The sequence below is a fragment of the Mustelus asterias genome, chromosome 22 (genome assembly GCF_964213995.1).
Source record: "Mustelus asterias chromosome 22, sMusAst1.hap1.1, whole genome shotgun sequence".
Taxonomy (NCBI): domain Eukaryota; kingdom Metazoa; phylum Chordata; class Chondrichthyes; order Carcharhiniformes; family Triakidae; genus Mustelus; species Mustelus asterias.
In genome coordinates, this window is record NC_135822.1 from 53324359 (window position 1) to 53348656 (window position 24298).

The 24298-nt window shown below is 49.4% G+C and overlaps 1 protein-coding gene across 1 annotated transcript in view; it reads left to right on the top strand.

Annotated features, from left to right (window-relative positions):
* Positions 1-331: 331 nt before the first annotated feature.
* The window catches only part of LOC144510048 (equilibrative nucleobase transporter 1-like), a 34600-nt gene continuing 10633 nt past the window's right edge, over positions 332-24298 (top strand). Inside the window, exons 1-6 of the mRNA XM_078239264.1 lie at positions 332-375; positions 1688-1764; positions 5012-5104; positions 6228-6367; positions 14041-14231; positions 22898-23065. Of these exons, the coding sequence (XP_078095390.1) occupies positions 333-375; positions 1688-1764; positions 5012-5104; positions 6228-6367; positions 14041-14231; positions 22898-23065 (712 nt within the window). The 5' untranslated portion in view covers position 332. The remainder of the gene's footprint in view (positions 376-1687; positions 1765-5011; positions 5105-6227; positions 6368-14040; positions 14232-22897; positions 23066-24298) is intronic.

The following is a 24298-nucleotide window of genomic DNA, read 5'->3' on the forward strand; positions in this document are numbered from 1 at the left end:
TATCCCAATACATGTGACAATAATAAATCAAACAATACTTTTCACTGTATCCCAGTACATGTGACAATAATAAATCAAACAATACTTTTCACTGTATCCCAATACATGTGACAATAATAAATCAAATCAAATGCCGCAAAACATCCCTATTCCTATCCTCAAATCATCTCGCTATGAAGGCCAACTTGCGCTTGTCTTCTTTACTGCCTGCTGTACCTGCGCGGGATGGAGTGATGGGGCAGGGGGTAGGGAAGTGAGAATGTGGACACCGAGTGCCATGAGATTTGACGAGGAATTCTGATTGTTGATATATTTTTGTTCTCCTCAGATCCATGTACACCACAGCGACACTAATGATAGCCTTCTCCACCGCCGGTGAGTATAGCTCCCATCCACCGTCTCCCCAAACGGGATGGGAAAGGCTTTGTAAATTCCAACCTCCCCTACGTCAGATCTGATGGGGAGATTACCCCAAAGGTGCGGCTGCGAATCCCTCTTGGAACTTCACAGCTCAGGATTTTTCAGGATAATTGTCCGGAGGCACTAACTCCCTCCGGGAAATCGCGCTGCATTGGGAAGCAATCGGAACTGCGATTTAAATCCTGAATCTTGGATGTTCCTGACAGGGGTCACGTTGATAGTTACAGCGAAAGCATCACACAAATTCAAGCCTCTTTTAACTTTAAGGATGACACGGTGGCACAGTGGTTAGCACAGCTGCCACACGGCGCCAGGGTCCCGGGTTTGATTCCCGGCTCGGGGCACTGTCTGTGTGGAGTCTGCACATTCCCCCCGTGTGTGCGTGGGTTTTCTCCGGGTGCTCTGGTTACCTCCCACATTCCAATGATGTGTGGGTTAGGTGGATTGGCCATGCTAAACTGTCTCTTATGTGTCCCAAGATGTGCAGGTTAGGTGGATTGGCCATGATAAATTGCCCCTTAGTGTCCAAAGATGTGAAGGTTAGGTGGATTGGTCAGGCTAATTTCTGAGGGTCAGTACTAAGGGAGTGCCGCACTGTCAGAGGGTCAGTACTGAGGGAGTGCCGCACTGTCAGAGGGTCAATACTGAGGGAGTGCCGCACTGTCAGAGGGTCAGTACTGAGGGAGTGCCGCACTGTCAGAGGGTCAGTACTGAGGGAGTGCCGCACTGTCAGAGGGTCAGTACTGAGGGAGTGCCGCACTGTCAGAGGATCAGTACTGAGAGAGTGCTGCAATGCATGCTCCCCGTGCTCCTACCTACCTCCACCTCCCCAACCTTCACCAAATCCAATCCACTGACCTTTGACACCCACCTTGCCCCTAAGCCCGTCTCTGTCGATGTTACCTCTGACCTTTGAACTGAACCAGTGTCACAGCAGTGACCGTCCAAACTTCATTCGCTTAGAAGTATCTGGGTCTGCACCATAAGCGGTGAAAGGTCTGGTCAGGTGCAGGAAGGTGGGATTAGAAATGGAGACCTGGGCTGGCACAGACTAGATGGGCTGAATAGCCTCCTTCTGTGCTGTGACCTTTCGATGGTTCTAACTGTGACTTGGCCAGTGTGTTGTTGTCTCTGACAAGGAGGATATCATAGAGAAGTCGGCCATCTTGATTCTCACATGAGCATGAATGCTGACAATCCGAATATCATTCCTCAAATTCTGGTAACTTCCTAACGCTCTCTCTCTCTCTCTTTTTCTCCACCACAGCGACATCCGTGCTCATGTTCCCCGCAGCCTCCCTACTCGCAGTGGGAGGGGGAACCTTCTACATCACAAACATGCAGGTAATGTCAGAGGGTCAGTACTGAGGGAGTGCCGCACTGTCAGAGGGTCAGTACTGAGGGAGTGCCGCACTGTCAGAGGGTCAGTACTGAGGGAGTGCCGCACTGTCAGAGGGTCAGTACTGAGGGAGTGCCACACTGTCAGAGGGTCAGTACTGAGGGAGTGCCGCACTGTCAGGGGGTCAGTACTGAGGGAGTGCTGCACTGTCAGAGGGTCAGTACTGAGGGAGTGCCGCACTGTCAGAGGGTCAGTACTGAGGGAGTGCTGCACTGTTAGAGGGTCAGTACTCAGGGAGTGCCGCACTGTCAGAGGGTCAGTACTGAGGGAGTGCCACACTGTCAGAGGGTCAGTACTGAGGGAGTGCCACACTGTCAGAGGGTCAGTGCTGAGGGAGTGCCACACTGTCAGAGGGTCAGTACTGAGGGAGTGCCACACTGTCAGAGGGTCAGTGCTGAGGGAGTGCCGCACTGTCAGAGGGTCAGTACTGAGGGAGTGCCGCACTGTAAGAGAGTCAGTACTGAGGGAGTGCCGCACTGTCAGAGGGTCAGTACTGAGGGAGTGCCGCACTGTAAGAGGGTCAGTACTGAGGGAGTGCCGCACTGTAAGAGGGTCAGTACTGAGGGAGTGCCGCACTGTCAGAGGGTCAGTGCTGAGGGAGTGCTGCACTGTCAGAGGGTCAGTACTGAGGGAGTGCCGCACTGTCAGAGGGTCAACACTGAGGGAGTGCTGCACTGTCAGAGGGTCAGTACTGAGCGAGTGCTGCACCGTCAGAAGGTCAGTACTGAGGGAGTGCCGCACTGTCAGAGGGTCAGTACTGAGGGAGCGCTGCACTGTCAGAGGGTCAGTACTGAGGGAGTGCCGCACTGTCAGAGGGTCTGTACTGATGGAGTGCTGCACTGTCAGGAATGAATGTTGTGAGTAAGTGAGTGTGACTGTGAGTGAGTGTGTGTCAGTGCGAGTGAGTGTGTGTCAGTGTGTGTGTGTGTCAGTGTGAGTGAGTGTGTGAGTGTGTCAGTGTGTGTGTCAGTGTGAGTGTGAGTGAGTGTGTGTCAGTGTGAGTGAGTGTGTGTGAGTGAGTGTGTGTGAGTGAGTGTGTGAGTGTGTCAGTGTGAGTGTGTCAGTGTAAGTGAGTGTGAGTGAGCATGTGTCAGTGTGAGTGAGTGTGTGTCAGCGTGAGTGTGTCAGTGTGAGTGTGTCAGTGTGAGTGTGTCAGTGTGAGTGTGAGTGTGTGTGTGTGTGTGTGAGTGTGTCAGTGTGAGTGTGTCAGTGCGAGTGTTAGTGTGTCAGTGTGAGTGTGTCAGTGTGAGTGTGTCAGTGTGAGTGAGTGTGTGTCAGTGTGAGTGTGTGAGTGTGAGTGAGTGTGTGTCAGTGTTGGTGTGAGTGTGAGTGAGTGTGTGTGAGTCAGTGTGAGTGAGTGTGAGTGTGAGCGAGTGTGTGAGTGTGTCAGTGTGAGTGTGAGTGAGTGTGTGTCAGTGTTGGTGTGAGTGTGAGTGAGTGTGTGTGTGTGAGTCAGTGTGAGTGTGAGTGAGTGTGTGTCGGTGTGAGTGTGAGTGAGTGTGTGTCAGTGAGAGTGAGTGTGTGTGAGAGTGAGTGTGTGTGTGTGTGAGTGTGAGTGTGTCAGTGTGAGTGTGTCAGTGTGAGTGAGTGTGTGAGTGTGTCAGTGTGTGTGAGTGTGAGTGAGTGTGTGTCAGTGTGAGTGTGAGTGAGTGTGTGTCAGTGTTGGTGTGAGTGTGAGTGAGTGTGTGTGAGTGAGTGTGAGTGTGAGTGAGTGTGTGTCAGTGTGGGTGTGAGTGTGAGTGAGTGTGTGTCAGTGTGAGTGTGTGAGTGTGAGTGAGTGTGTGTCAGTGTGAGTGTGAGTGAGTGTGTGTCAGTGTTGGTGTGAGTGAGTGTGTGTGAGTCAGTGTGAGTGAGTGTGAGTGTGAGCGAGTGTGTGAGTGTGTGAGTGTGTCAGTGTGAGTGTGTGTGTGTCAGTGTTGGTGTGAGTGTGAGTGAGTGTGTGTGTGTGAGTCAGTGTGAGTGTGAGTGAGTGTGTGTCAGTGTGGGTGTGAGTGTGAGTGAGTGTGTGTCAGTGTGAGTGTGTGTGTGTGAGAGTGAGTGTGTGTGTGTGTGAGTGTGTCAGTGTGAGTGTGTCAGTGTGAGTGAGTGTGTGAGTGTGTCAGTGTGTGTGTGTGAGTGTGAGTGAGTGTGTGTCAGTGTGAGTGTGAGTGAGTGTGTGTCAGTGTTGGTGTGAGTGTGAGTGAGTGTGTGTGAGTCAGTGTGAGTGTGAGTGAGTGTGTGTCAGTGTCAGTGTGAGTGTGAGTGAGTGTGTGTCAGTGTGAGTGTGTCAGTGTGAGTGAGTGTGTGAGTGTGTGAGTGTGTGTGTGTCAGTGTGTGTGTGTCAGTGTGAGTGTCAATGTGAGTGTGTCAGTGTGTGTGAGTGTGTGAGTGTGGGGAGTGTGTGTGTCAGTGTGAGTGTGAGTGTGTCAGTGAGAGTGTGTGTGTCAGTGTGAGTGTGTCAGTGTGTGTGTCAGTGTGAGTGTCAGTGTGACTGTGAGTGTGAGTGTGTGTGAGTGTGAGTGAGTGTGAATGTGAGTGTGTCAGTGTGTGCGACTGTGTGTGAGTGAGTGTGTCAGTGTGAGTGAGTGTATGTTTCTTTTTATTCATTTGTGATATTTGTGCATCGCCGACCTCCAGAATTTATTGCCCATCCATAGTTACTGAGGGCAGCTGAGGGTCAACCACATTGCTGTGGCTCTGGAGTCACATGTAGGCCAGACCGGGTCTCCTGACTGTATTCACTGTGTCTGCAGCTCAGCCCTCACTAACCCCCACTGACTGTATTCACTGTGTCTTCAGCTCAGCCCTCACTCACCCCCACTGACTGTATTCACCATGTCTGCAGCTCAGCCTCCCCTCACCCCCACTGACTGTATTCCCTGTGGCTTCAGCTCAGCCCTCAGTAACCCCCACTGACTGTATTCACTGTGTCTGCAGCTCAGCCTCCCCTCACCCCCACTGACTGTATTCATTGTGTCTGCAGCTCAGCCTCCCCTCACCCCCACTGACTGTATTCACTGTGTCTGCAGCTCAGCCTCCCCTCACCCCCACTGACTGTATTCACTGTGTCTGCAGCTCAGCCTCCCCTCACCCCCACTGACTGTATTCACTGTGTCTGCAGCTCAGCCTCCATTCACCCCCACTGACTGTATTCACTGTGTCTGCAGCTCAGCCTCCCCTCACCCCCACTGACTGTATTCTCTGTGTCTGCAGGTCGGTAATCTATTCGGCAACAGAAGGTCCACAGTGATCACATTGTACAATGGAGCCTTCGCGTCCTCCTCCTCTGCATTTCTCCTGGTGAAGGTGAGAATTGTCGATAGTAAGCGGCCTCCTCAAGTCAGGGGAATCAAAGGTCCAAACGGTCTCTCTCTCTCTTAAAACCCTCCCAGAGTGGCTGAGGGCATCTCACAGGGTGAAAGATTGGCGTGCAATCCAGTGACTGTCCCCCTGCCCACTGCACCCCTTCGGTGAAACACCCTCCCTCCCCCGTCACTCCCTCTCTCTCTCTGAGGGAGACAGGAGAGCATTGGAGTGGAGACAATGTACGGGCTGGGGAAGGACAGGGGTAAGTGTGGGGGCAGGTGGAAAGAGAGAGTGAGGGTGATGGTGAGAGATAGAGGGAGAGAGGGGGAGGGAGAGAGAGAGCGAGGGAAAGAGGGAGATGGGGATGGAGAGAGTGATGGAGAGAGAGAGAGGAAGGGAGGCAGAGACTGAGAGAGTGGGAGAGAGGGACGGAGAGAGAGGGGGGAGGGGAGAGAGTGAAATAGAGGGAGAGAGAGAGGGGGAGAGAGGGAGATGGGGATGGAGGATGGAGAGGAGAGAGGGCAAAGGAGGGAGGGAGGTAGTGAGAGAGAGAGGCAGAGAGAAAGAGGAGGAGGGAGAGAGACAAAGTGAGAGAGAGGGAGCGAGAGAGAGACACACGGAGAGAGGGAAAGGGAGAGAGACGGAGAGGGAGTGAGAGGGAGAGGGAAAGGGAGGCAGAGAGAGAGGAGGGAGAGAGAGGGAGTGAGAGAGTAGAGAGATGGAGACGGAGAACGGGGGAGAGAGATAGAGGGAGAGAAAGAGAGAGAGATAAAGGGCGCAAAATGAGAGACAATGCCTTGAATGAAGAGAGAGTGAGTGAGATGTTGAGGAAGAGAGATTGAGGGATGGATGGAGAGAGAGGGAGTGGGGAGAGAGGTGGAAGGGGAGAGAGTTAGGGAGAAAGATAAATTGGGGGAGGAGACAGGAGGGAGAGATGGAGGATGAAAGCATGCGAGGGTGAGGTGCGATGGATAGAGATTGGAGACAAAGTGAAAAATCGAAAAGTGAGTGTTGAGAGAAAGGGAGAGAGAGAGAGAGGATGATGTGGTGCTGGGTTCAGGTGAGCTGTGTGTTTAATGGCTATCTCTGGTCTCTTTCCCCCTCAATGCCCTCCGCCCTGTAGGTTCTGTATGAGGCTGGTTTCTCCATCAAGTCGATCTTCCTGTTCATCAGCTCCCTCAGCATCGTTCACATTCTCCGCACCTTCTTCCTGCTCCCCCGGAAACACATCCCCTTCCCTCTACCGAAGGGCTACACCTACGGGTAAGGACACACCAAGGTATGGTTTACAGCCCGCAGTGAAATCCAGCTGTCCCTGGCAGGGAGAGTCGGAAAGGCGAGTTAGAGCCTGGATTGAATGGAGGATTTGGAAGCTTTATTTATGGAACAACTGATACCCAGAAATGAGTTCATAAAACCTGACAGTGCAGAAGGAGGCCATTTGGCCCATCGAATCTGCGCCGCTCCACCGACAGAGCATCGTAACACAGATATTTACTCCACAAATTTTCATAACCTGCACATCTTTAGACACGAAGGGGCAATTTAGCATGGCCAATCCACCTAACCCGCACATCTTTGGACACTAAGGGGCAATTTAGCATGGCCAATCCACCTAACCTACACATCAATGGACACTAAAGGGCAATTAAGCATGGCCAATCCACTTAACCTGTACATCCTGGGACACTAAGGGGCAATTTAGCATGGCCAATCCACTTAACCTGTACATCCTGGGACACTAAGGGGCAATTTAGCATGGCCAATCCACCTAACCTGTACATCTTTAGAGACTAAGGGGCAATTTAGCATGGCCAATCCACCTAACCTACACATCTTTGGACCCAAAAGGGCAATTTAGCATGGCCAATCCACCTAACCTATACATCTTTGGACACTAAGGGGCAATTTAGCATGGCCAATCCACCTAACCTACACATCTTTGGACCCTAAGGGGCAATTTAGCATGGCCAATCCACCTAACCTACACATCTTTGGACACTAAGGGGCAATTTAGCATGGCCAATCCACCTAACCTACACTTCTTTGGACCCTAAGGGGCAATTTAGCATGGCCAATCCACCTAACCTACACATCTTTGGACACTAAGGGGCAATTTAGCATGGCCAATCCACCTAACCTACACATCTTTGGACCCTAAGTGGCAATTTAGCATCGCTAATCCACCTAACCTACACACCTTTGGACCCTAAGTGGCAATTTAGCATCGCTAATCCACATACCGTTCAAATCTTTGACAATGAATTTCACAGATTCAACAAAGCCTCTGGCTGAAGAAAATCCTCCTCATCTCAGTTCCCAAGGGTCGTCCCTTTACTCTGAGGCCCATTACTCTCCGACTAATGGAAACATCATCCCCACGTCCACTCTATCCAGGCCTTTCCGTATTCTGTAAGTTTCAATGAGATTCCCCCCATCATTCTTCTGAACTCCATCGAGTACAGACCCAGAGTCCTCAGTCGCTCCTCTTATGCCCTTGCCTTCTCAACCTTGCCTCTCACCTGAGGTGTGGTGATCCTCAGGTTAAATCCCCACAGCCAGGTCTCCCCCTCAAAGGGGAGAACAGCCATTGGCCATCTGGGACGATGGCGACTTCATCTCGACATCGCTTCTTAGATACCCAAGAGCCAATTGTCGATTGAAGTCTAGTCAATGGATGCCACAGGGAGGTCCAGAGTGGAATCTAACCAAATAGTTGGGTGTCAGTAATTGGAGTTACAGACACCTGGCAATCCACAAGTTTGGTTTCTTTATATATGGCATGACAAACACCCAAATGTTCATTCCAGACTGTTATTAAATCAACAGTTGCCCGGCAGCGTGTCACAGTTATCGTAATGAGGGGTTCGGGTGGTTATTTACAGCATAGGAATCCCTGGGCTGAATTACAGTCTAACATCGGCCATTGAGATATTATCAACACAATAACGGACGCTAATGTTTCAAATACTGATCTGTCGAGAGATTGATGGATATTAGAAGTGAATCCCAGGATTTGTGCAATTTCAATATGTCTGGATAACGGATACTTAATGAATTATAGACAGAAAATTATTAGGGGTTTTATGGATGAGAGTGTGAGTGTGTGTGTCTGTGCATGTGTGTTAGTTTATGTCTGTGTGTCAGTGTGTGTGTCAGTATGTGCATATGTTGTGAGTGGGAGTGTGTATGTGTTGTGTATGTGTGTCTGTGCGTCTGTGTGTGTGTGTGTGTCTGTGTAAGTGTGTGTCTGTGTAAGTGTGTGTCTGTGTGAGTGTGTGTCTGTGTGAGTGTGTGTCTGTGTGAGTGTGTGTCTGTGTGAGTGTGTGTCTGTTTCTGTGTGAGAGTGTCTGTGTGTCTGTGTGTGTGTGTGTGTGTCTGTGTGTGTCAGTGTGTGTATGTCAGTGTGTGTCTGTATGTGTCTGTGTGTATGTCTGTTAATGTGTATGTGTGTGAGAGTGTGTGTATGTGTGTGTGTTTGTGTATAAGTGTCTGTGCGTGTGTATGTGTGTGTGTGTGTGTTTGATTTGATTTATTATTGTCACATGTACTGGGATACAGTGAAAAGTATTGTTTCTTGCGCACTATACAGCCGAAGCATACCGTTCATAGAGAAGGAAAGGAGTGGGTGCAGAATGTAGTGTTACAGTCACAGCTAGGGTGTAGAGAAAGATCAACTTAATACAAGTTAGGTCCATTCAAAAGTCTAATGGCAGCAGGGAAGAAGCTGTTCTTGAGTCGGTTGGCGCGTGACCTCAGACTTTTGCTTCTTTTTCTCGATGGAAGAAGGTGGAAGAGAGAATGTCGGGGGTGTGTGGGGTCCTTGATTATGCCGGCTGCTTCTCCCGAGGCAGCGGGAAGTGTAGACGGAGTCGATGGACGGGAGGCTGGTTTGAGTGTTGGATTGGGCTACATTCATGTTTGTAGTTCCTTGCGGTCTTGGGCAGAGCAGGAGCCAGACCAAGCTGTGACACAACCAGAAAGAATGCTTTCTATGGTGCATCTGTAAAAGTTGGTGAGATTCGTCGCGGACATGCCAAATGTCCTTAGTCTCCTGAGAAAGTGGAGGTGTTGGTGGGCTTTCTTAGCTATGGCAGCGGCGTGGGGGGACCAGAACAGGTTGTTGGTGATCTGGACACCGAGACATCTGGACAGGTGGTGTCTATGTGTGCCTGTGTGTGTTTTGCGTGTTGCGTGTGTACGTATATGTCTGTGGTGTGTGTGTGTCTATGTGTGAATGCTTGTGTGTGGTGTCAGTGTCTGCTCTTGTGCATGTTGCATATGTGTATATGTATGCATGGTGTGTGTTGTATGAGGTGTATGTCTGTGTGTTGTGTATGTGTGTGTCTGTACATGTAGGTGTTCCATGTGTGTGTCTGTGTGAACACATGTGAGAGGTGTGTGCATGCATGTATCTGTCAGCGCACATGTGTGACAGACATTTGTATGTGTGAGGTATGTGCATGTCTGTGTGATCACGTGGTGTGTGCATGAGGTAAGTGCACGTGCGTCCGCGTGTACACATGCTGTATGTTTGTGTGTGCGTGCATGTGGTGAATCATAGAATCACAGAAACCCTACAGTGCAGGAGGAGGCCATTCAGCCCATCGAGTCTGTACTGACAACAATCCCATCCAGGCCCTATTCCCGCAATCTCACACATTTAACCTGCTAGGCCGCCTGACACGAAGGGGCAATCCACCGAACCTGTACATCTTTGGACACTAAGGGGCAATTTAGCATGGCCAATCCACCTAACCCGCACATCTTTGGACACTAAGGGGCAATTTAGCATGGCCAATCCACCGAACCCGCACATCTTTGGACACTAAGGGGCAATTTAGCATGGCCAATCCACCTAACCCGCACATCTTTGGACACTAAGGGGCAATTTAGCATGGCCAATCCACCTAACCTACACATCAATGGACACTAAGGGGCAATTTAGCATGGCCAATCCACTTAACCTGTACATCCTGGGACACTAAGGGGCAATTTAGCATGGCCAATCCACCTAACCTACACATCAATGGACACTAAGGGGTAATTTAGCATGGCCAATCCACTTAACCTGTACATCCTGGGACACTAAGGAGCAATTTAGCATGGCCAATCCACCTAACCTGCACATCTTGGGACACTAAGGGGCAATTTAGCATGGCCAATCCACCTAACCTGCACATCTTTGGACACTAAGGGGCAATTTAGCATGGCCAATCCACCTAACCCGCACATCTTTGGACACTAAGGGGCAATTTAGCATGGCCAATCCACCTAACCCGCACATCTTTGGACACTAAGGGGCAATTTAGCATGGCCAATCCACCTAACCCGCACATCTTTGGACACTAAGGGGCAATTTAGCATGGCCAATCCACCTAACCCGCACATCTTTGGACACTAAGGGGCAATTTAGCATGGCCAATCCACCTAACCTACACATCAATGGACACTAAGGGGCAATTTAGCATGGCCAATCCACTTAACCTGTACATCCTGGGACACTAAGGGGCAATTTAGCATGGCCAATCCACTTAACCTGTACATCCTGGGACACTAAGGGGCAATTTAGCATGGCCAATGCACCTAACCTACACATCAATGGACACTAAGGGGCAATTTAGCATGGCCAATCCACTTAACCTGTACATCCTGGGACACTAAGGGGCAATTTAGCATGGCCAATCCACCTAACCTGCACATCTTGGGACACTAAGGGGCAATTTAGCATGGCCAATCCACTTAACCTGCACATCTTTGGACTGTGGGAGGAAACCAGAGCACCCGGAGGAAACCCAAGCAGACACAGGGAGAATGTGCAAACTCTGCACAGACAGTGACCCAAGCCGGGAATCGAACCTGGGTCGCTGGCGCTGTGAGGCAGCAGTGCTGAGCACACTGGAGGTGTTTTTTCATTAGATTAATAGATAGCTGGGACTTATTACAGGTTATAATTCTGATTGCAAGATTTATGAGTGTTTATACACTTGCATCAACAGTGCAGGAATGATCTGTTATCTAGACATCTCCAGGCTGTTAGCTAATCGAGGGTTTGGTGTGGTTTATATGTGGAGTGATTAAAAAAAAGTGGAAGTGAGTTAAAAAGCTGGATATGACCGAGGGGGTTCAGGTAATTCATATATAGCGAGAGATATCTATCTGGGAGTCAGTCACAGCCTGGAATCAATTGAGGGACTGGAGTGTTTATGTATCTGATTGCAGTTAACATACAGAGAGTTCAAGGCTGGAATCCTAAGCTTTTTTGCATTTTATATATGGTAGGACAGATATGCAGGAATTAGTTAATCTGGGTGTACAGGTACGCAGGTCACTGAAAGTGGCAACGCAGGTGGAGAAGGTAGTCAAGAAGGCATACGGCATGCTTGCCTTCATCAGCTGGGTCACTGAGTTTCACAATTGCCAAGTCATTTGGCAGCTTTATAGAACCTTAGTTAGGCCACACTTGGAATATAGTGTTCAATTCTGGTCGCCACACTACCAGAAGGATGTGGAGGCTTTGGAGAGGGTACAGAAAAGATTTACCAGGATGTTGCCTGGTATGGAGGGCATTAGCTATGAGGAGAGGTTGGAGAAACTTGGTTTGTTCTCACTGGAATGACAGAGGCTGAGGGGCGACCTGATAGAAGTCTACAAGATTATGAGGGGCATGGACAGAGTGGATAGTCAGAAGCTTTCACCCAGGGTGGAAAAGTCAATTACTAGGGGACACAGGTTTAAGGTGCGAGGGGCAAGGTTTAAAAGAGATGTACGAGGCAGGTTTTCTTGCACGTAGGAAGTGGGTACCTGGAACTCGCTGCCGGGCGAGGTAGTGGAAGCAGAATTTTAAGGGACAAATACATGAATAGGATGAGAATAGAGGGATATGGTTCCTAGTAGGTTGGGGTGTTTTAGTTCAGACGGGCAGCATGGTCGCTGCAGGCTTGGAGGGCCGAAGGGCCTGTTCCTGTGCTGTAATTTTCTTTGTTGTTCTTTGTTGTCGTTCTATGAATACTGTACACAATTAGGAAGGCTAATGAAAGGTTGGCCCTTATTTCAAGGGGTTTCGAGTATAGGGGAAGGGAAGTTTTGCTACAACTGTATAAGATGCTGGTGAGACCACATCTGGAATATTGACAGCAGTTTTGGTCTCCTTATTTAAGGAAAGATACTTCATTGGGAGCATGTCAGAGAAGGTTCACTAGGATGATCCCCGGAATGGAGGGATGAAGCAAAGGGATATGAGGAGAGGGTGGGAATCCACTCATCGAAATTTACAAGAACGAGAGGTGATCTCATTGAAACATACAGGATTCTTAAGGGGCTTGACAAGGTAAATGCTGAGAGGTTGTTTCCCTTCTTGGGAGAGTCTCGAACCAGAGGGAAAAGTCTCAGAGTAAAGGGGCACCAATTTATGGCTAAGATAGGAAGAATTTCTTCTATCAGAGGGTTGTGAGTCTTTGGAATTCCAGAGAGCTGTGGGAGCAAAGTCCTTGTGTATATTTTAGGCTCAGATAGATAGATTTTGGATCAGGAAGTTAATCAAGGGTCACGGGGAAAGGGCAGAACAGTGGACATGAGGAATGCTTGATCAGTCATAACCGTATTGAATGGCAGAGTGGGCCACAGGGGCCAAATGGCCTACCCCAGTCCCTATTCCTTATGGTTTTGGCGGTCCAGGTTTCGATGACGGGATATCGCTGTATATATATATATACATATATATTATATAGATATAAAGGACATTAGTGAACCAGATGGGTTTTTCCGACAATCGACAATGGCTTCATGGCCATCAGTAGATTCTTAATTCCAGATTTTTATTGAATTCAAATTCCACCATCTGCCGTGGCGGGATTCGAACCCGGGTCCCCAGACCGTTAACTGAGTTTATGGATTAATAGCGTAGTGATCATACTTGAAAGGTATAGCCCAGTGGCAGAGCATTTGGCTGCAGTTCAAAATGTCCTCAATTCAAATCCGAGTAGCCCTTTCAATGTTTGATTGACTTTTGGGCAGCACGGTGGCACAGTGGTTGGTACTGCTGCCTCACACCAGTAGGATCAATTCTGGCCTCGGGTCACTGTCTGTGTGGCGTTCGCACGTTCTCCCCGTGTCTGTGTGGGTTTCCACCGGGCGCTCCAGTTTCCTCCCACATTCCAAAGATGTGCGGGCTCGGTGGATTGGCCATGCTAAATTGTCAGGAGGGGTTAGCAGCTATAATAAGTCCTCAGAGGCAGAAGCCCCTTCACCGAAATCCTTTTATTTACAAGTCTGACAACAGCATACAGAATGCTTTCGGTCTACGCTCGGAGTCCCAGAGGAACTGACACTCCTGGTTAAATACAAAGCAAGAAGCTTCCTGACTGGCCCACCAATTTGGTCCTTAATCAGGGAGCTCACATTCTAACAGGCCCACCTCAATTGCCTCATTAAAGTCATTACAATCGCCAATGATTGCTTGGAGAAAGACTCACATGAGTGCCATGGCATACTTTTTAACCCATCGAAAGTATTTTATTTGCATTTTGAGTATCGCTGATCCCAATTGTGGCATTATCGCTAGACTAATTAATCCAGAAACTCAGCTAATGTTCTGGGGACCCAGGTTCGAATCCCGCCACGGCAGCTGGTGGAATTTGAATTCAATAACAAAATTTGGGATTAAGAATCTGTGAAACCATTGTCGATTGTCGAAAAAACCCATCTGGTTCACTAATATCCTTTAGAAATCTGCCGTCCTTACCCGGTCTGGCCTACATGTGATTCCAGAGCCACAGCAATGTGGTTGACTCTCAACTGCCCTTGGGCAACTAGGGATGGGCAATAAATGCTGGCCCAGCCAGCGACGCCCATGTCCAATGAATGAATGAAAGAAAGAAGTTGGTTTCATGCAATCGTCTATTCTGATTGTCTATTTTCTTGTCTGGGCGGGACAGGGTCACATGCAGCAAGCCAGGATTAGGAGCGTCGTACCGGACGAAGGAACAACCGGGGAAGCAGGTCAAAGCGCTACGAGAAGGAGAGGCGGAGAGCACGTTGGAGAGAGGAATGGAGAAGAAACGGTGGAAGTGGGTGGTACGGGACGACATGAGCTCGCTGGATAGTCTGAACCCGCAATTGCCAACAGGTTTGGAAACATTCTTCCTCACTGAGCCTCCCTCGGAAATAACTCATTACTCCTCCCAACTCCCCTCCTCTTTTCTCCCTTCTTCCCTCACCTGTTGTGGTTCCTCCAACTCTGCTTACCCTCCATTTCCCCTTACATTCCCTCCCTCTCCGCTTTCCTTGATGTTCGCTCTCCTGACCATCTTCAACTACCCTCCCACTCCCTAGACATGCGGGGCGGCATGGTGGCACAATGGTTAGCGCTTATGCCTCAGTGCCAGGGACCCGGTTTCAATTCCAGCCCTGAGTCTCTTCTGTGTGGAGACCGCACGTTATCCCTGTGTCTGCGTGGGTTTCCCCCAGGTGCTCCGGTTTCCTCCCACAGTCCGAAAGATGAACGGGTTAGGCAGATTGGCCATGCTAAATTGCCTCTTAGTCTCCAAAGATGTGTAGGTTAGGGGGATTGGCCATGCTAAATTGCCCCTTTGTGTCCAAAGATGTGCAGGTTAGGGGGATTGGCCATGCTAAATTGCCCCTTAGTGTCCAAAGATCTGCAGGTTTGGTGGATTGACCATGCTAAATTGCCCCTTAGTGTCCAAAGATGTGCGGGTTTGGTGGATTGGCCATGCTAAATTGCCCCTTCGTGTCCAAAGATGTGCAGGTTTGGTGGATTGGCCATGCTAAATTGCCCCTTAGTGTCCAAAGATGTGCAGGTTAGGTGGATTGCCCATGTTAAATTGCCCCTTAGTGTCCAAAGACGTGCAGGTTAGGTGGATTGGCCATGCTAAATTGCCCCTTAGTGTCCAAAGATGTGCCAGTTAGGTGGATTGGCCATGCTAAATTGCCCCTTAATGTCCAAAGACATGCAGGTTAGGTGGATTGGCCATGCTAAATTGCCCCTTAGTGTCCAAAGATGTGCAGGTTAGAGGGATTGGCCATGCTAAATTGCCCCTTAGTGTCCAAAGATGTGCAGGTTAGGTGGATTGGCCATGCTAAATTGCCCCTTAGTGTCCAAAGACGTGCAGGTTAGGTGGATTGGCCATGCTAAATTGCCCCTTAGTGTCCAAAGCTGTGCAGGTTAGATGGATTGGCCATGCTAAATTGCCCCTTAGTGTCCAAAGACGTGCAGGTTAGATGGATTGGCCATGCTAAATTGGATTGTGGTCGGTGCAGACTCGATAGGCCGAATTGCATCCTTGTGCACTGGAGGGATTCTATGATTCTCTGAATAACCACAGGAACGTTAGCAGCACAGACGGAGGCCATTTGGCCCATCTTGTCCAGGCCAACCCATGGACACCCAGGTGCCCTTTCTAATCCCACCTTCCTGCACCCAGCCCCTGGCCCTGTAACTTCAGCGCTTACGGTGCAGATCCGGGTACTGTTTAAAAGAGTTTAGAGTCTCTGCCTCCACCACCCTCTGCGTACAAAGTTCTTCCTCATGTCCCCTCTACACTGACTACCAGTTATCTTGAATCTGTGTCCCCTGGTTCTAGAATTATCCACCAAGGGAAACTATTTTATCCTGCCCACTCTATCTCTTCCTCTTGTAATTTTATACATCTCTATCAAGTCACACCTCAGCTTTCTTTGTTCCAAGGAAAACAATCCCAACCTCTCCAATCCCTCCTTGTAGCTACACTAATCCATCCCTGGCAACATTCTTGTGAACCACCTCTACACTCCCTCTCCAGAGAAATGACATCCTTCCTGTGATATGGTGACCAGAACTGCACACAATACTCCCAATTGTGGCCTGACCAGTATTTTATACAGTTCAAAAATTGTATCCCTAATTTTATATTCTATATCTCTGCCAATGAAGGAGAGCATTCCATATGCCTCCTTTACAACCTTGTCTACCAGGGCAACACGGTGGCACAGTGGTTAGCACTGCTGCCTCACAGCGCCAGGGACCCAGGTTCGATTCCCGGCTTGGGTCACTGTCTGTGTGGAGTCTGCACGTTCTCCCCTTGTCTGCATGGGTTTCCTCCAGGTGCTCCGGTTTCCTCCCATAGTCTGAAAGACGTGCTGGTTAGGGTGCATTGGCCACATTAAATTCTCCCTCAATGTATCCAAACAGGCACGGGAGAGTGGCGACGAGGGGACTTTCACAGTAACTTCACTTCTTGTGACGCTAATACATTTTTTAAAAAGCCTAACCTACACATCTTTGGACACTAAGGAGCAATTTAGCATGGCCAATCCACCTAACCTGCACATCTTTGGACACTAAAGGGCAATTTAGCATGGCCAATCCACCTAACCTGCACATCATTTGGACTGTGGGAGGAAACCGGAGCACCCGGAGGAAACCCACGCAGACACGGGGAGAATGTGCAAACTCCACACAGACAGTGACCCGAGGCTGGGGATCGAACCCAGATCCCTGGTGCTGTGAGGCAGCAGTGCTAACCGCTGTGTTACCGTGCCGCCCAAGGAAGGTGGGGATGAGGCCAAGTTGAGAGCAGCCATCACCATATTGAATGGTGCAGCAGGCTGGAGAGGCTGAATGGCCTCCTGCTGTTCCTAGTTCTTATGTTCAGAGCGACAGAAGCAGTTTCCATAGTAACCCCATAAACTGGGAAAATGCAAAGAACAAAGAAAATTACAGCTGTCCGACTTAACTAAAATCCGCTACCCTTTCGGGACCATATCCCTCTATTCCCATCCTATTCATGTATTTGTCGAGACGCCTCTTAAAAGTCACTACCGTATCTGCTTCCACTACCTCCCCCGGCAGCGAGTTCCAGGCACCCACCACCCTCCATGTAAAAAATCTGCCTCGTACATCTCCTTTAAACCTTGCCCCTCGCACCTTAAACCTGTGCCCCCCTAGTAATTGACTCTTCCACCCTGGGAAAAAGCTTCTGACTATCCACTCTGTCCATGCCCCTCATCATCTTGTAGACTTCTATCAGGTCGCCCCTCAACCTCCGTCGTTCCAGTGAGAACAAACCAAGTTTCTCCAACCTCGCCTCATAGCTAATGCCCCCCATACCAGGCAACATCCTGGTAAATCTTTTCTGTACCCTCTCCAAAGCCTCCACATCCTTCTGGTAGTGTGGCGACCAGAATTGAACACTATCTTCCAAGTGTGGCCTAACTAAGGTTCTATAAAGCTGCAACATGACTTGCCAATTTTTAAACTCAGTGCCCCGGCCGATGAAGGCAAGCATGTCGTATGCCTTCTTGACTACACTAAAAGGAGAAAATTATTGACAGAAATTTGCAGGATGGGATGAGCGAGATAAAGGCTTAATGGGCTGAATGAGTCATAGATGTTTACAGCATAGAAACAGGCTCTTCGGCCCAACTTGTCCATGCCGCCCTTTCTTTTTATCCACTAAGCTAGTCGCAAATTCCCTCCCATATTCCTCGATATTTTGGGCCAACTTTGGCCCATATCCCTCGATATCCATCTTACCCATGTAACTGTCTAACCGCTTTTTAAAAGACAAAATTGTACCCGCCTCTACTACTGCCTCTGGCAGCTCGTTCCAGACACTCACCACCCTCTGTGTGAAACAATTGCCCCTCTGGACACTTTTGTATCTCTCCCCTCTCACCTTAAACCTATACCCTCTGGTTTTAGACTCCCCTACCTTTGGGAAAAGATATTGACTAGCTGATCAATGCCCCTCATTATTTTATAGACCTCTATAAGTTCACCCCTCAGCCTCCTACGCTCCAGAGAAAGAAGTCCCAGTCTATCCAACCTCTCCTTATAACTCAAACCATCAAGTCCCGGTAGCATCCTAGTAAATCTTTTCTGCACTCTTTATAATTTAATAATATCCTTTCTATAATGGGGTGACCAGAACTGTACACAGTATTCCAAGTGTGGCCTTACTAATGTCTTGTACAACTTAAACAAGACGTCCCAACTCCTGTATTCAATTTACTACCTGAATGGGTGTAAATTGGGAGAGGGGAGTGTGCAGCGGGACCTGGGTGTCCTTGTGTCCAGTCACTGAAGGTGAGCATGCAGGTGCAGCAGGTGGTAAAGAAGGCAAATGGTATGTTGGCCTTCATTGCGAGAGGTTTCGAGTACAGGAGCAGGGATGTGTTGTTACAATTATACAGGGCCTTGGTGAGGCCACACCTAGAGTATTGTGTGCAGTTTTGGTCTCCTTTTCTGAGGAAGGATGTTCTTGCTCTCGAGGGAGCGCAGCGAAGGTTTACCAGGCTGATTCCGGGGATGGAGGGACTGATGTGTGAGGAGAGATTGACTAGGTTAGGATTGTTTTCACTGGAGTTCAGACGAATGAGGGAGGATCTCACAGAGACTTATAAAATTCTAACAGGACTAGACAGGGTAGATGCAGGGAGGATGTTCCCGATGGTGGGGGAGTCCAGAACCAGGGGTCACAGTCTGAGGATTCGGGGTAGACCATTTACGATGGAGGTGAGGAGACATTTCTTCACCCAAAGAGTGGTGAGCCTGTGGAATTCATTCCCACAGGAAGTAGTTGATGCCAAAACATTGAATGTATTCAAGAGGCGGCTGGATAGAGCACTTGGGGCGAATGGGGTCAAAGGTTGTGGGGAGAAAGCAGGATTAGGCTATTGAGTTGGATGATCAGCCATGATGGTGGTGAATGGCGGAGCAGGCTCAAAGGGCTGAATGGCCTCCTCCTGCTCCTATCTTCGATGTTCCTATGTTTCAATGTTCTACCCAATGAAACCAAGCATGCCAAATGCCTTCTTCCCCACTCTGTCCACCTGTGATGCCACTTTCAAGGAGCTATGAACCTGTATCCCGAGATCTCTTTGTTCTGTAACTCTCCCCAACGCCCTCCTGTATTGTACATTGTCCAAGGATTCCTCATATGGATGGCTCTGGTTGAGAATGATCTAGTAAGAAGTTTAACAACAGCAGGTTAAAGTCCAACAGGTTTATTTGGTAGCAAAAGCCACACAAGCTTTCGAAGCTCTAAGCCCCTTCTTCAGGTGAGTGGGAATTCTGTTCACAAACAGAGCTTATAAAGACACAGACTCAATTTACATGAATAATGGTTGGAATGCGAATACTTACAACTAATCCAGTCTTTAAGAAACAAAACAATGGGAGTGGAGAGAGCATCAAGACAGGCTAAAAAGATGTGTATTGTCTCCAGACAAGACAGCCAGTGAAACTCTGCAGGTCCACGCAACTGTGGGAGTTACAAATAGTGTGACATGAACCCAATATCCCGGTTGAGGCCGTCCTCGTGTGTGCGGAACTTGGCTATCAGTTTCTGCTCAGCGACTCTGCGCTGTCGTGTGTCGCGAAGGCCGCCTTGGAGAACGCTTACCCGAATATCAGAGGCCGAATGCCCGTGACCGCTGAAGTGCTCCCCAACAGGAAGAGAACAGTCTTGCCTGGTGATTGTCGAGCGGTGTTCATTCATCCGTTGTCGCAGCGTCTGCATAGTTTCCCCAATGTACCATGCCTCGGGACATCCTTTCTTGCAGCGTATCAGGTAGACAACGTTGGCCGAGTTGCAAGAGTATGTACCGTGTACCTGGTGGATGGTGTTCTCACGTGAGATGATGGCATCTGTGTCGATGATCCGGCACGTCTTGCAGAGGTTGCTGTGGCAGGGTTGTGTGGTGTCTTGGTCACTGTTCTCCTGAAGGCTGGGTAGTTTGCTGCGGACAATGGTCTGTTTGAGGTTGTGCGGTTGTTTGAAGGCAAGAAGTGGGGGTGTGGGGATGGCCTTGGCGAGATGTTCGTCTTCATCAATGACATGTTGAAGGCTCCGGAGGAGATGCCGTAGCTTCTCCGCTCCGGGGAAGTACTGGACAACGAAGGGTACTCTGTCCACTGTGTCCCGTGTTTGTCTTCTGTGGAGGTCGGTGCGGTTTTTCGCTGTGGCGCGTTGGAACTGTTGATCAATGAGTCTAGCGCCATATCCTGTTCTTATGAGGGCATCTTTCAGCGTCTGCAGGTGTCTGTTGCGATCCTCCTCATCCGAGCAGATCCTGTGTATACGGAGGGCTTGTCCGTAGGGGATGGCTTCTTTAACGTGTTTAGGGTGGAAGCTGGAGAAGTGGAGCATCGTGAGGTTATCCGTGGGCTTGCGGTACAGTGAGGTGCTGAGGTGACCGTCCTTAATGGAGATGCGCGTGTCCAAGAATGCAACCGATTCCGGAGAGTAGTCTATGGAATCGGTTGCATCCTTGGACACGCGCATCTCCATTAAGGACGGTACAACCTCAAACAGACCATTGTCCGCAGCAAACTACCCAGCCTTCAGGAGAACAGTGACCAAGACACCACACAACCCTGCCACAGCAACCTCTGCAAGACGTGCCGGATCATCGACACAGATGCCATCATCTCACGTGAGAACACCATCCACCAGGTACACGGTACATACTCTTGCAACTCGGCCAACGTTGTCTACCTGATACGCTGCAAGAAAGGATGTCCCGAGGCATGGTACATTGGGGAAACTATGCAGACGCTGCGACAACGGATGAATGAACACCGCTCGACAATCACCAGGCAAGACTGTTCTCTTCCTGTTGGGGAGCACTTCAGCGGTCACGGGCATTCGGCCTCTGATATTCGGGTAAGCGTTCTCCAAGGCGGCCTTCGCGACACACGACAGCGCAGAGTCGCTGAGCAGAAACTGATAGCCAAGTTCCGCACACACGAGGACGGCCTCAACCGGGATATTGGGTTCATGTCACACTATTTGTAACTCCCACAGTTGCGTGGACCTGCAGAGTTTCACTGGCTGTCTTGTCTGGAGACAATACACATCTTTTTAGCCTGTCTTGATGCTCTCTCCACTCCCATTGTTTTGTTTCTTAAAGACTGGATTAGAACATAAGAACATAAGAACATAAGAAATAGGAGCAGGAGTAGGCCATCTAGCCCCTCGAGCCTGCCCCGCCATTCAATAAGATCATGGCTGATCTGACGTGGATCAGTACCACTTACCCGCCTGATCCCCATAACCCTTAATTCCCTTACCGCTCAGGAATCCGTCCATCCGCGCTTTAAACATATTCAGCGAGGTAGCCTCCACCACCTCAGTGGGCAGAGAATTCCAGAGATTCACCACCCTCTGGGAGAAGAAGTTCCTCCTCAACTCTGTCTTAAACCGACCCCCCTTTATTTTGAGGCTGTGTCCTCTAGTTTTAACTTCCTTACTAAGTGGAAAGAATCTCTCCGCCTCCACCCTATCCAGCCCCCGCATTATCTTATAAGTCTCCATAAGATCCCCCCTCATCCTTCTAAACTCCAACGAGTACAAACCCAATCTCCTCAGCCTCTCCTCATAATCCAAACCCCTCATCTCCGGTATCAACCTGGTGAACCTTCTCTGCACTCCCTCCAATGCCAATATATCCTTCCTCATATAAGGGGACCAATACTGCACACAGTATTCCAGCTGCGGCCTCACCAATGCCCTGTACAGGTGCATCAAGACATCCCTGCTTTTATATTCTATCCCCCTCGCGATATAGGCCAACATCCCATTTGCCTTCTTGATCACCTGTTGTACCTGCAGACTGGGCTTTTGCGTCTCATGCACAAGGACCCCCAGGTCCCTTTGCACGGTAGCATGTTTTAATTTGTTTCCATTGAGATAGTAATCCCATTTGTTATTATTTCCTCCAAAGTGTATAACCTCGCATTTATCAACGTTATACTCCATTTGCCATATCCTCGCCCACTCACTCAGCCTGTCCAAAACTCTCTGCAGATCTTCTCCGTCCTCCACACGATTCACTTTTCCACTTATCTTTGTGTCATCTGCAAACTTCGTTACCCTACACTCCGTCCCCTCCTCCAGATCATCTATATAAATGGTAAACAGTTGCGGCCCGAGTACCGATCCCTGCGGCACGCCACTAGTTACCTTCCTCCAACCGGAAAAACACCCATTTATTCCGACTCTTTGCTTCCTGTCGGATAGCCAGTCCCCAATCCACTTTAACACACTACCCCCAACTCCGTGTGCCCTAATCTTCTTCAGCAGCCTTTTATGGGGCACCTTATCAAATGCCTTTTGGAAATCCAAAAACACCGCATCCACCGGTTCTCCTCCATCAACCGCCCTAGTCACATCTTCATAAAAATCCAACATGTTCGTCAAGCACGACTTTCCCCTCATGAATCCATGCAGCGTCTGATTGATCGAACCATTTCTATCCAGATGCCCTGCTATCTCCTCTTTAATAATGGATTCCAGCATTTTCCCTACTACAGACGTTAAGCTGACCGGCCTATAGTTACCCGCCTTTTGTCTCCTTCCTTTTTTAAACAGCGGCGTAACATTAGCCGTTTTCCAATCAACCGGCACTACCCCAGAATGCAACGAGTTTTGATAAATAATCACTAACGCATCCACTATTACCTCTGACATTTCTTTCAATACCCTGATTAGTTGTAAGTATTCGCATTCCAACCATTATTCATGTAAATTGAGTCTGTGTCTTTATAAGCTCTGTTTGTGAACAGAATTCCCACTCACCTGAAGAAGGGGCTTAGAGCTTCGAAAGCTTGTGTGGCTTTTGCTACCAAATAAACCTGTTGGACTTTAACCTGGTGTTGTTAAACTTCTTACTGTGTTTACCCCAGTCCAACGCCGGCATCTCCACATCATGAGAATGATCTCCCAGTGTCGGGGCTTCCTCCCCCTTTGCTGATTAACCTTTAACCTGTTCTCCTCCCTCCCTCCACCACAGGCTCCGAAGGGAATGAGGAGAAGGTCCAATCGTTCCGGAGCTGCATCCTGTCCAAGCTCTTCCTTACCCACCTGCTCTGGATCTCCATCTTGCAACTCCGACACTACCTCTTCATTGGCACCCTGAACCCCATGCTGACCATGTTGGCCAAGGGAGACACCACACAAGGTAAAGGGATCAGTGGGGGGGTGGAGGTGCGGTGGCGGCAGTCATTGATGGTATGCATGTGCGGAGAGAGGGATGGAGCGGAGGAGGGGTGGGGGGGGCGGTGAAGAGAGAGATAGAGGTAGAAAGTGAGAGAGGCAGGTTGGGAAATTTGGCATGTCCACTACGACTCTCACCAACCTTCACGGACGCCCCATAGAAAGCATCCTTTCCGGATGGGGCCACATGGTGGCACAGTGGTTAGCACTGCTGCCTCACAGCGCGTTCAATGCCGGCCTCGGGTCACTCTGTGCGGAGTCTGCACGTTCTCCCTGTGTCTGCATGGGTTTCCTCCGGGTGCTCTGGTTTTCTCCCACACTCCAGAGATGTGCGGGTTAGATTAATTCACCAAGCTAAATTATCACTTAGTGTCAGGGGGATCAGGAGGGTAAATATATGGGGTTACGGGGATAGGGCCTGGGTGGGATTGTTGCCCGTGAAGACTCGATATTCAAAATGACCTCATTCTGCACTGTCGATTCTATGATTCTATGTATCACAGCTTGGTCTGGCTCCTGCTCTGACCAAGACCACAAGAAACTCAAAGGGTTGTGAACGTAGCCCAGTCCATCACTCAAACCAGCCTCCCATCCATTGACTCTGTCTACACTTCCCACTGCCTCGGGAAAAGCAGCCAGCATAATCAAGGACCCCGCGTACCCCAGACATTCTCTCTTCCACCTTCTTCCATCGAGAAAAAGATACAAAAATCTGAGGTCACGTCCCAACTGACTCAAGAACAGCTTCTTCCCTGCTGCTGTCAGACTTTTGAATGGACCTACCTTGCATTAAGTTGATCTTTCTCTACACCCTGGCTATGCCTGTAACACTATGGCTGGGATTCTCCGAAAACAAAACTCAGTGCCGTACGGATGTGAAAACGGGAGTATTTCCCACCCTTTGTTTGGGCATACTTACCAGAATGAATCTCGGACACTCTGAGTATCACAGAGTGCCTCAGTGTGATTCACTCTGGTCAGTAGGAGAAGGGGCTGCTGGAGAGGCTGGCAGTATAGCGCTGAGTGGGCCACTGCATACCCCGATCTGTTAGTGTGAGGATTGGCGCATGCCCACTGACACCCCTGCTGCCAGCCCCCCAATCGCTGGCCTCTGATTGCTCTGATTGTGAGGTCCATTCCTCAACCCACAATTCAGGATTCAAAAACATTCTCTCACTTTCTCTGTCTCTCTCTCTCT